The 12,742-nt window shown below is 44.8% G+C and overlaps 1 protein-coding gene across 1 annotated transcript; it reads right to left on the bottom strand.

Moving 5' to 3' along the window:
• Positions 1-682: 682 nt before the first annotated feature.
• On the bottom strand, positions 683-12,537 carry LOC311380533 (NLR family CARD domain-containing protein 3-like). Its single transcript, XM_084488397.1, has 6 exons — positions 12,405-12,537; positions 10,482-12,270; positions 10,073-10,246; positions 9,502-9,675; positions 8,967-9,013; positions 683-2,069 (listed from the first exon to the last, which is right to left on the bottom strand). The coding sequence occupies exons 1-6, from the start codon at positions 12,448-12,450 to the stop codon at positions 1,519-1,521; spliced, it is 2,781 nt and encodes a 926-aa protein (XP_084344523.1). The 5' UTR covers positions 12,451-12,537; the 3' UTR covers positions 683-1,518.
• Between the last annotated feature and the right edge of the window lie 205 nt (positions 12,538-12,742).

The raw sequence follows: 12,742 nt of genomic DNA, 5'->3' as shown, positions 1-12,742 counted from the left end.
CCTTCGTCTCCTGTGTCGTTGTTTTCCGCACTTCCACAACACAGTAATAAAAACATGCAACATTTTAAAACGCACACTGTGTGGACCCGGTGCCATGCAGGGAGCCCCAAGGAGGAGTCCCGGGTTCTCCCAGCGCCCCCAGCAGCGGCCCGGCGCGGTCCCTACTCCCTGACGTTCAGGCCCAAGGGGGTAAGTGTTTTTAGTTTGGCTATCCATCTACGCTCCGCCGCCTTCCTCTGTCTGTCCGACCAGCACGCCTTCATCTCCAGCCCAGTGATGAATGATGAGGTAATGGGGTGTGTTTGGAAATGTTCCACCAGTCTAGTGTTGGATGTACCTCTGTGTATGTTATATAAATGTTGTTTGAGTCGAGTGAGTATTGTGTGCTTTGTTTCGCCGACATATATGATGTGGCATTCGGAGCATGTAATGGCGTATGTCATGTTTTTGTCGTGGATTGTGATTTTTTTTATTGATAAGATTATTATATTATAAGATTATTTATAAGGAGACAGGCGTTGGTAAATGTTGGTAAATGTCTCCATGTTGGATTCCTACTCACACAGCGCTGTGTTCAGTCACAGAGACACCTGTAAAGTGACCCTCCATGCAGAGGATTTATAAACTGACCACTAGAGAAGGACCAGGAGACGACAGAATACACATCTCTTATTTCTGTATTTATACATTATTTATTTTTGACATTTTTAATGTTATAGATTTGATTAATTTAATTGTTTCATTTATTTTCTTCCGGTCTTGATCAATACCTAATAGGTTAACAATCGTTAGTTTCCATTTCAAAAGTGTTCACAATTCAGAATTCATAAAATTAGAAGTAGAAACACTACCATCTAGTGGCCATACTCGGTTATAGCACCAACTTTATTTTATTTGTTTAAAAAACTACATACAAACATCATTCATTTAAACATGATTATTTGTTTTTGTAGGTTGAAGAATAAATTACTCAAATTACTTAAAAAACACATTTCATACACTATCTATCCAGATTCATAACCTCAGTACATTTAATACACTATCTATCCAGATTCATAACCTCAGTACATTTAATACACTATCTATCCCGATCCATGACCCTGCTTGTTTCAGTCAAGTTAAGGACTGTTTAAATCATCATCATGAATCAAATCAACATCAACATAATATAAAGCGACATGACTGTGTTTGTACAAGAATAATAAAGTGTTTGATACAAATATACTACAGAATTTACCAATAGAGCGATCACTAAAGATAGAAATGTAATAATTACTGATTAGCGATTTATTGAGCATCACTGAAAACACACCTTTTTAAAATAGCTTTCATCATCAAACTCTCCTCATCTGAACAATTAATCTTTATAACTGTAGAGGAAGCTTTTTTTAAGATTTTTAATAACTGTAGAGGAAGCCAAAGATATGATATTGAGGATAATGAATTCCCTACTGCATAAAAAAATGTTTTTGAGTAAAAAAATAAAAAAATAACTGTGTGTGTGTGTGTGTGTGTCTCTCAATACAAATGACTCAGAGAGAATGAGGTACTACCCTCTAAAAACCCAAACCCAGGGAGGAGGTCCTCCTGGGTGAAGGAGGTCCTGAAGGTGTGGATGTGTGTCAGTGTGTCTGAGGACCCTCCTCCACCTGGGGACACTCTGTAGAAGGACAGAGTGCCAGCAGGCCGGTCCAGATACACTCCTACTCTGTTAGAGCCAGCGGGGGGGAGACGGATGGAGGTTCTTATATTGTTGTGCTCGGCAGAGTAACGGTAATCATAACACCGAAGACACCAGGACTTGTTCCCTCCAAACTTGCTGTCATCACCCACTCCTCTCCTTGTGATTCCTCTGTATGTCACTCCCACTTTAACACCTCCTTCCCTCTCTACCTCCCAGTAACAGCGACCAGTCAGAGCCTCTCTTCCCAACACCTGGAGCCAGGGGTCAAATCTCTCTGGGTGATCAGGATGCTGCTGCTCTTTATCCCGCGTCACCTTTCTGTTGTCCTCAGACAGAGAGAGTCCTTTGCAGACTGTGTTTGGGTCCAGTGTGAGTTCACAGGCATCTGAGGGGAGAACAAGACACCGTTACCAGGGCCGGTTCTACACTGAATTGTGCCCTAGGAGAGACCGCCCCCGAGCGCCCAAGCCCCCCCACCCCCCCGCGCGCGATCGGGGTGGAGGGCGATCACAGGGTTGTTGACGGGGGGGGGGGGGGGGGGGGGGGGGCGATTGGGATTGTTCACGGGGGGGGGGGGGGGGGGGGGGGGCGATCAGGGTTGAAAAGGGTAAAGAGGACATATTATGGTGTTTTCTCAACAAGTAAACATAGCATATGAGTTCCAGAAAACATGTTTTTGAAGCTGTTTGCTGGAAATCGCTTCTGAGAAACAAAATCTCTCCTACCGCTATTCCCCTCTGTTTCAGTCCCTTCACAATGTGCTGTTTCTGGTGTCTGTAGCCTTCATGCAAATGAGCTGCTGCCCATTGACCAATCAGCTGTCAGAGTGAACCACAGCATGGAGAAGTGATTGTTGCCGTTTGCGGACTCCCTGAGCTCTATATCTATATTATATAATAATAATAATAATAATAATAATACATTATATAATATATTGGTATCGATATAATATATCTAATAGCAGGGCCAAAAGCTATGTGCGCCTCTGATGATATTATGAATCATAAAGACTGCGTCTGACGTCTCTGGTACTTCCACAACAAGTAAAGACTCGTAGTGGGGGTTATCTCGGCCATGGTTCAGAAGAATTGGGGGAAAGGGACTTTGGCTTTGACTCTCTGAAGTCCGGATTGAACCGCGACATGGAGGAGAAAGGGATTGTGCTCCCGGAGCTGAGCTGCCGGACTGCCGCCGAAGCTCCCCCGCCGTACTCCCGGAGCGGGGCTGCCGGACTGCCGCCGGAGTTCTGGCGGCAGTCCGGGAGCTCCGGCGGGGGAGCTTCTCCCTGCCAGGCGGTCACATCTATTTCTGTATGGAATCTCCCTGCTTCTGAAATGCGCGAACATCTCCGCCCAGCGCTCGTCCGCTGGTCCAGGTCCACAAAATCGTATCTATGCTCTGATTGGAGGGGGGTGGGGAAGTGGGTGGTAATATGCAAATGTACCCCCCCCCCCTCCTGTGTAGGAGGGGGCGTCGAAACTGACTCGCTCGTTTGGTAACTGTAGGCGGGGTACTTTCAGAAATGCATATCTCACTCAAAAAAGCATGTACGGACTTATTTCAAAGTTTGTATGTGTGTGGCAGCACCAGAGACCCAAAACAACAGCCCAAATCCCAGGAAAAGTGTTGTTTTCATAATATGTCCCCTTTAACACACTCACTGTTAGAGTAGCACTACTAATAACATGCGGTCTGGTAGAGTTTAAATGGCGGCTATTGTGACACGGTTTCAGTATCGGTATACCGTACTGCGACACTATGAGGGGCTGTTCCGTTATTATAGGGCAGACTAAAGGGCTCTTTATGGTTCCACGTCGACGCAACGACCCCGCAGACGCTTCCACGCAGTCCTGAACCTTTCTGGTCCTGCGTCGGGTTTTAGTGAGCGGACCAATCACAGCCCTTGCTGCTGCGTCGCCTCGACGGAAGGTTACAATTTTTGGGAGGCGCACGTCAGGCCCTCGCGGTGGACGCAAGGAGGGTCCGCAAGGACGTAAGGGGTCCGTCACCCCCTTGCGTTGCGTGAACGTGGGACCATAACCAGCCCTTAACAGTCCTCCGCTCTCTGTTCCCTACAGGCTGCTTGTTCCCGCCGCCGTCCTGATTGTGGGCGGGGCATCGGATATTGTCGTTATTATTATATCCTACCTTATCTCCTAAACAATGTAAGACCTTCCTTGTGTTTCCCTGAATGAAAAGCACTCGGGGCGTCCTGTCTGGGCCTTAGATCTACTAAAGCACTGGTCCTGTCTGGGCCTTAGATCTACTAAAGCACTGGTCCTGTCTGGGCCTTAGATCTACTAAAGCACTGGTCCTGTCTGGGCCTTAGATCTACTAAAGCACTGGTCCTGTCTGGGCCTTAGATCTACTAAAGCACTGGTCCTGTCTGGGCCTCAGATCTACTAAAGCACTGGTCCTGTCTGGGCCTTAGATCTACTAAAGCACTGGTCCTGTCTGGGCCTTAGATCTACTAAAGCACTGGTCCTGTCTGGGCCTTAGATCTACTAAAGCACTGGTCCTGTCTGGGCCTTAGATCTACTAAAGCACTGGTCCTGTCTGGGCCTTAGATCTACTAAAGCACTGGTCCTGTCTGGGCCTTAGATCTACTAAAGCACTGGTCCTGTCTGGGCCTTAGATCTACTAAAGCACTGGTCCTGTCTGGGCCTTAGATCTACTAAATGGGATGGGGGGGGGGGGGGGTCCTTGCTGGGCGGCCCTCACACGTAGCATCGGAGCTACAAATCATATCGGGTTAAAAATCATTTTGGCGGGTGTTCATAAAAACTTACTAGCCAGTTTGGAGGTGATGCATGAGGCAATCTCAGAGCCACTCTACACGGCATTTCAGAATGTTTGTAAACAATAGCCGTAAGGACACTTCAGAATGTTTGTAAACAATAGCCGTAAGGACACTTCAGAATGTTAGTAAACAATAGCCGTAAGGACACTTCAGAATGTTTGTAAACAATAGCCGTAAGGACACTTCAGAATGTTTGTAAACAATAGCCGTAAGGATACTTCAGAATGTTTGTAAACAATAGCCGTAAGGACACTTCAGAATGTTTGTAAACAATAGCCGTAAGGACACTTCAGAATGTTAGTAAACAATAGCCGTAAGGACACTTCAGAATGTTTGTAAACAATAGCCGTAAGGACACTTCAGAATGTTAGTAAACAATAGCCGTAAGGACACTTCAGAATGTTAGTAAACAATAGCCGTAAGGACACTTCAGAATGTTAGTAAACAATAGCCGTAAGGACACTTCAGAATGTTAGTAAACAATAGCCGTAAGGACACTTCAGAATGTTAGTAAACAATAGCCGTAAGGACACTTCAGAATGTTAGTAAACAATAGCCGTAAGGACACTTCAGAATGTTAGTAAACAATAGCCGTAAGGACACTTCCGGGTGGCAGAACGCGAGCGGCTGCCACTGACCTGAAGCCATCCAGCCGGCTACTGTGAACATAGTTACATAGATAAAACCATTGTTGATCTGAAGTTGAAACGATGACGTAAACAATATTAATATAATATAATATAAGTTATATTTATATATATTAATGAGACGTCCTGTAGCACCCCGCAAGAAGAAAACCATTCATTCAAGCCATTGACTCTGTTTTCTGGATCGCTCTGCCCTGGTCAAATGACATGGAAGGTGTTACGTGTCCCTCCTGTTCCTGTTCTATTATCTTTTAACTGTGTCCAGGTGTAGGTCCTGAGTGGGAGGCGGGGCCTCCCCTATAAAAGCCCTACACACCTGCCATGGCGGAGACTTCTTACCGAGAGATTTGCTGGACGCGTTGGCCTTGTTACCTGCCGGTTCACCCGAGTCCATTCCCCTCTCGTTGCCACTACCAGCGCTATTGTTTTTTTATCGGCATAATTGTTTGCCTGTTTTTGTTATACGACCATTTTTCTGTTAATAAACCCCCTAGATTTTGAGCCCTTTGTGTTGCCCTCTTATGTTCGGTTTCAGCCGTAACATAATTGGGGGCTCGTCCGTTCTTTAATTGGACCATTTTTATTAAGGCTATTTTTGGCGTTTGGTGAGGCATTTTTTCAAGGAGATCCAACGACGTTTGTAGGTTGTGGCAATTCTGTTTTTGCATACACCCTTAGTTAGATAGTCTGTTTGTTGTTTTCTGCTTTACTTTTGGGTGGTAGCCCTATTTAGCACGCCCGGGTTTGATGATTGATCGATCATAGTCTTTTGTTGAGTGAACGGGCCTGCACGCTAGGTATCGGAACCACCTGAAGACTTTAGACAGTGAGGTAGTTAGGGCTGTTCTGTTTTGCTTTACCTCTTTTTGAAGTTACCAATTATCTACTGGGTGTGGAAGCTTTCTAATTGCCGTTTTATAATACAAGTCGTTTTTTTAGAAGTTCTATGAACTTTGTTTAAATTGCACAATTGAAGATGTGGGCCGATATTTGGTGTCTTGCCAGCCTAGTACTGGTGTTTCGTGCCTATTCTTCGTTTATTCCAGCCGTGCTGGTATTTCGTGCTTTACAAGGCTTTTTGTAGGTGGTTATGTTTTGTGTGACCACTTTTTGAATTTTGAAACTGATATTCGTTTTGTAGCCTTTGAATCAGTTTTTCTAAATTTTGATATTCGATTTTCTAATAATATTTAGTTATCGAATCTTATTTAATTTAATGGCATTTGGCGTATCAAAATGTCATTATTAGATGACTTCATTGCATCGCCATCTGTGGAGATTCTTTCTCAGTGTACGAAAGCTCAGTTATTGGAGTTATCAGAGAAGTACCAGGTACCTCTGTCGAACGCTGTGAAACGTTTAAAGGACACAACCTTAGTTGCTTTAATTGAAGGTCTGGTCGCGCAGGAACTCTTGCCAGAAACGACAGCTGATGCGAAGCCACCGCAGAGTAGCACTAAGGAGCTTGAGCTCCAAATTCGTTTACAGGAGCTCACCTTACGTGAAAAGGAGCTTGACAATGAGCATGAAAAATTGCATGTTTCAGCTCGACAAGAAGAGCTGAAAAACACCTTAGAATTAAAACGAATGGAATATGAATCTAGGAGGTGGAGTCAAGCGGTGCCGCGTGATGAGTTTCAAGTCAGTCGGTACATTAAAATGGTACCCGACTTCACTGGTAAAGAGGTGGAGAAATATTTCCCTCATTTCGAACGGGTTGCAATAACTTTGGAGTGGCCTAAGCAATATTGGACGCTCCTACTGCAGTGTGTGCTGAAAGGCAGAGCTCAGGAGGTTTACTCTGTCCTTCCTCTTGAGGATAGTGCGGATTATGATAAAGTGAAAGCTGCAATCTTAGATGCCTATCAATTAGTACCAGAGGCATATAGACAGAAATTCCGTCATTATAAGAGAACAGACAGACAGACTTATGTGGAATTTGCTGCAGAGAAGACAACTTTATTTGATAGATGGTGCCAGTCAGAAGGGGTTAATTCCATGGGCAAACTCAAGGAGTTAATCCTAGTTGAGGACTTTCAGAACTGTTTACCTGATAATGTGTCTATTTATGTTGCCGAGCAGAAAGCGGAGACAATCTCACAAGCGGCCTGTCTCGCGGATCAGTATGCGTTAACCCATCGTGTGTATAAGGATCGAAATCGTGTTAAAAGCCAATCTCCTGCATTTAATTCTTTTTACAAAACACCAAGGCCATTCGATTCGAGAATTCAGGGTTTGTTTACTAGTGGTGCCATCGGAGAACGCTTCGGCTTTTGCCACCCGGAAGAACGAATTGTGACGTCATGGTGAATTGTCGTACTGTTCTCGCTCCCTGGGCAGTACTGACTACATTTCCCATGAGCACTGTCGTGATGCTACGTGATGTTGTGTGGGGCGCGCCCCACTGGTGGGGAATAGAGACGTGCAGGTGGGGCGCGACAAACGGGAGGAAGTGTCACTGAAAACTCCATGTTTCTTATGGTAGGAGCGAAAGCTTGACAGTAGGGCTGGGCGATATGGGCCAAAAGTCATATCTCCTATTTTCAAGCAGAATGTCGATATAAGATATATATCAATATTTGTTCATGCAATAAAATAGGTGCCGTCGCCGCGCTCCAACTGGTCGTTCTATATCGGGGGCGCCGCGTCGCTGTGCTCGTTAACCTGCCTTGCCGATTGCAACTCAATCCTAAATTTGGGTGTAGGCCAGGGTAGCTAAACATTTTAAAATTAGTCAAAAACAGTCGGAGCAAGATGTGGCAAATGCATGTTTCACGCTGAAGGGGATTTTAAAAAGTGACGCGAGTGGTGGAAGAGCGAGTCCTGCACGCCTCTTATTTGCAAACCCGCACCCGTCCTTACCCGCAAAACTTAAAACCACATCCGACCCGTGTTCCGACAATAGCGCAAATTACATTCCGCACCCGACCAGACCCACTATAAATTGATACCAACGCCCGACCCGCACCTGAAGGAAAATCAGACACATAAGATGGAACGCTGGGGAATTACACTAGTGGTGTTTGGCGTGGTGCTTTAGATTGCCGTGCAAAAAAGCACATCATCCACTGTGGACGGTTTTAGTTGACTCCTCCGCTCCTGAATAGGCATCAGATCCAGTACCGGAGAAGTCTCGCTCTTTTTTCTTTCAGCTGCACTTTTATTTTCTCTATTGTTGAACTTGCTGTTATTTGATGTTATTTAGTTAGAATTTAGATACAACATGATGTAACTTGATGTTACTTCAATAAATTTGGAAATGTTAAGCTTGGCGTATTTCATTAGCATTGTGTTGGGGCGATGGGGGCAGGTGGGGCTTGAAAATCCCCCCTTGTCCAAAGTGGGGGATGACTGAAAAAGTTAGAGAACCACCGCGTTAAACTAAACGCGGCAGTGGTTGGTTGGACAGACGTCTGGGGGCGAGAAGGGGAAGGAGGCAGGGGATGACATTGAGAATATCAACAACAAATATCAACAAAAAATTTGGCTAGTGGAAATTCTGATTGGCTGGTAACTTTAGAAAGTTACCAGCCCAATTGGCTGGTAATCAAAAAAGTTAATTTAGAACCCTGCACACGGGGGTCAAACTCGCACACGTTTCAGCCCTCGTACGGCTGGCCGCTCACGGTTAATATTTCTTAATGCTGCGTAACATTCACTAGGAAGCAAATATCAAACGAGAACGAAATATAGATTATTGTAGAATATAATTATTATACATCAACAGTTTGATGAAGGTGATGTCCACCATCATCTTCATTCCCAGGATGATTTGACTGAACTGATCTCTATAGTTAGTGTGTGTTGAGATGAATCAAACTAAACGGACACTTACATCTCTGTGGAGCTGGTTTCATCCTCCACTCTCCACCGTGATCCACACTGGGGAGACAAAGAGAGAGCAGCATGTTGTCTTTAGACAGGGAAACATTATTCACATGTTAACAAAGAGAGAGCAGCATGTTGTCTTTAGACAGGGAAACATTATTCACATGTTAACAAAGAGAGAGCAGCATGTTGTCTTTAGACAGGGAAACATTATCCACATGTTAACAAAGAGAGAGCAGCATGTTGTCTTTAGACAGGGAAACATTATTCACATGTTAACAAAGAGAGAGCAGCATGTTGTCTTTAGACAGGGAAACATTATTCACATGTTAACAAAGAGAGAGCAGCATGTTGTCTTTAGACAGGGAAACATTATTCACATGTTAACAAAGAGAGACCAGCATGCCGTCTTCAAAAACTGAAACATTAACATAATTGTTGTTTCTAAATGAGGGCACATTATCTAGTGATATAACGGTAACATGTTCCACTGATCCTTGTAGGAGACATTGTCCCTGAGTGGTGAGCTGTCCTCTCCATACCTGAGAGTGTCCAGTCTCCAGTGTGGATCCTCCAGTCCAGCAGAGAGCAGCGCAGCTCCTGAGTCTCCTGGGTGATTGTAGCTCAGGTCCAGCTCTCTCAGATGGGAGGGGTTGAAGCTCAGAGCTGAGGCCAGAGAAGCACAGCCTTCCTGTGTGACCAGGCAGCCAGACAACCTACACACACACACACACACACACACACACACACACACACACACACACACACACACACACACACACACACACACACACACACACACACACACACACACACACACACGTTCAACACATGTTGAACCATTTTGTAAAAATGTCTTGATAACATGAAAAGACCAGTATGTATTGGCGAGAGTCAACAGCTATTCAGTCTATGGTCAGAACGTCCAAAATAATTCCTCAACAATCCAAAAATGTAACAAAGAACTTAAACTTAAACTATCATTTACACACTGAATAACTGAATAATATAACATAAATCTTATATAAACAAAAATGGAGACTTGAAATCGGTCAAATGTCTTCTGATTTGGAACCTTGTTTTGTAACTGTTTGCACATTATGTAAAACTGACCTGAGAGTTTCCAGTGTACAGTGTGGACTCCCCAGTCCAGCAGAGAGCAGCTTCACTCCTGAATCCTGCAGATCATTGTTACTCAGGTCCAGCTCTCTCAGACTAGAGGAGTTGGAGCTGAGAACTGAGGCCAGAGCTGCACAGCATCTCTCTGACAGATTACAGCCATTCAGCCTTCACACAAACAGACAGAAACATAAAAAAATTATACATGAACAATGTAACTGTCTCTAAATACTCAGCTACACTATACATAGATTAACTTTTAGTGTATTGTCAAACAAGTTCTTAGAGCACCTACATAGATGTTTTGTATATTATAATAACTTTTATAATGTAATATTATGTATATTGTGTTGTGTATTGTAATATCAACATCAACAATATGTATATATATTTGTGAACCTACAGAGATGTTTTGGAGGCTTTGACCACTGGCAGCAGCCTCAGAAGACCCTCATCTGAAGCAGAGTATTTCTTCAGGTCAAACACCTTCAGCTCCTCTTCTGATGTCAGTAAGATGAAGACCAGAGCTGACCACTGAGCAGGAGAGAGAGATTCTCTGGAGAGACTTCCTGATGTCAGGTACTGTTGGATCTCCTCCACTAGAGAACGGTCGTTCAGCTCATTCAGACAGTGGAACAGATTGATGCTTCTCTCTGGAGAAAGATTTCCACTTATCTTCTCCTTGATGTAAGACACTGATTTCTGATTGGTCTGTGAGCTACTTCCTGTCTGTCTCAGCAGACCTTGTAGGAGACTCTGATTGGTCTCCAGAGAGAGGCCCAGGAGGAAGCGGAGGAACAAGTCCAGGTGTCCATTCTCACTCTGTAAGGCCTTGTCCACAGCACTCTGGTAGAGGAGATCAGATTTATTTTCAAAGATAAAAGACCACCAGGTAAGTGGTTCTTCTAAAATCAGATTAGCACCAGTGTCGATGAAGGACAGAAAGACATAAAGGGCGGCCAGAAACTCCTGGATGCTCAGATGGACAAAGCAGAACACCTTGGCCTGGTACAGCCCACACTCCTCTCTAAAGATCTGGGTGAACACTCCTGAGTACACTGAGGCTGCTCTGATATCGATGCCACACTCTGCCAGGTCTGCCTCATAAAAGATCAAGTTGGCTTTCTTCAGCTGGTTAAAAGCCAGTTTTCCCAGAGCAACAATAATCTCCCTGCTCTCTGAACTCCAGTGTGGATCAGTTTCAGCTCTCCCATGATACTTCCTGTCCCCCTGTATGGACTGAACCTTTAGGAAGTGGCTGTACATCTGAGTCACAGTCTTGGGCATCTCTTCTCCTGTCTGGGCTGTTTTGAATAAGTCCTCCAGAACTCTAGCAGTGATCCAACAGAAGACTGGGATGTGACACATGATGTGGAGGCTTCTTGATGTGGCGACGTGGGAGATGATTTTGCTGGCTATCTTCTCGTCACTGAATCTCTTCCTGAAGTACTCCTCCTTCTGTGGGTCTGTGAACCCTCTCACTTCTGTCACCAAGTCAACAAACTCAGAAGGGATCTGATTGGCTGCTGCAGGGCGTGTGGTTATCCAGATGCGAGCGGAGGGAAGCAGGTTGCCCCTGATGAGGTTTGTCAGCAGCACGTCCACCGAGGTGGACTCTGTGACATCAGTCAAGATCGGATTGTTCTGGAAGTCCAGAGGAAGTCGACACTCATCCAGACCATCCAAGATGAAGACAACTTGGAATGGGTCAAATCTGCAGATTCCTGTGAATCTGCAGAAGTGATGAAGAAGTTCCACCACGCTTAACTTTTTCTCTCTCAGTAAATTTAACTCTCTGAAAGTGATTGGAAATGTGAAGTGTATGTGGTGGTTGGTTTTGCCTTCAGCCCAGTCCAGAGTGAACTTGTGTGTTAAGATGGTTTTACCAATGCCGGCCACTCCAGTTGTCATTATTGTCCTGATTGGTTGATCTTTTCCAGGTAAGGGTTTAAAGATGTCTTCACATCTGATTGGTGTTTCCTCCCTGGCTGGTTTCCTGGAAGCTGTTTCAATCAGTCTGACCTCATGTTCCTTGTTGACCTCTCCACTGCCTCTCTCTGTGATGTAGAGCTCTGTGTAGATCTCATTCAGAGGTCTTGACTCTCCTGCTTTAGCGATTCCCTCAAACACACACTGGGTCTTCACCATCAGATGAGACTTGATTCTATGTTGGCACTCATTAGCAATCATTTCTAAATTAAAAAACAACAGAAGAATGTGTGTTTATAAATAGTACAGCTCTTAAAAAATATATAATAGTCTCTTACGGCTCTGTTTTAAAATAAGACAAACTTTCTAATCTGTTTTCAAAATAAGAGTATCTTACTGCTCTTCAGTGTGTGGGCCAGCTCCTCCAGCTTCAACTGCTTCATGCAGAGCAGTGTGATGTCTTCCACTCCCTCTCTGGCGCGCCTCCTCTGCTCCTCCTCCTCCTCACCATCCACCTCCTCCTCCTCCTCCCTCTGGCTCTCTGAGCATTGTGGGTAATCTGGGTAGAGAACCCTCCAGAGCTTCTCCACCTCCTTGTCTAGAAAAGCGTGTGCGTTCTCCTTGATCCGCTGGAACAGAACAAACATCAATGAGAACTTTACTGTGAACTAACTGAGGACATCAGAAGCGTCTGTCCTGGATTCACGTCCTGCTGGTCTGGAGAGGGAAGGCTGG

Source organism: Micromesistius poutassou (assembly GCF_964030765.1).
Source record: "Micromesistius poutassou genome assembly, chromosome: 1".
Classification (NCBI taxonomy): domain Eukaryota; kingdom Metazoa; phylum Chordata; class Actinopteri; order Gadiformes; family Gadidae; genus Micromesistius; species Micromesistius poutassou.
Note: the sequence above shows the minus strand (reverse complement) of the source record. Positions and strands in the feature narration are given on the sequence as shown.

What these genes read in the sequence shown, in the direction of transcription:
- LOC311380533 (XM_084488397.1), bottom strand. Translation starts at nt 12,450, where the DNA reads ATGAAGCAGTTGAAGCTGGAGGAGCTGGCCCACACACTGAAGAGCA. An exon ending in GGCCCACACACTGAAGAGCA is followed by an intron (nt 12,271 to 12,404) that starts GTAAGATACTCT and finishes TTTTTAATTTAG; the next exon opens with AAATGATTGCTAATGAGTGC. An exon ending in TGTACACTGGAAACTCTCAG is followed by an intron (nt 9,676 to 10,072) that starts GTCAGTTTTACA and finishes GTGTGTGTGTAG; the next exon opens with GTTGTCTGGCTGCCTGGTCA.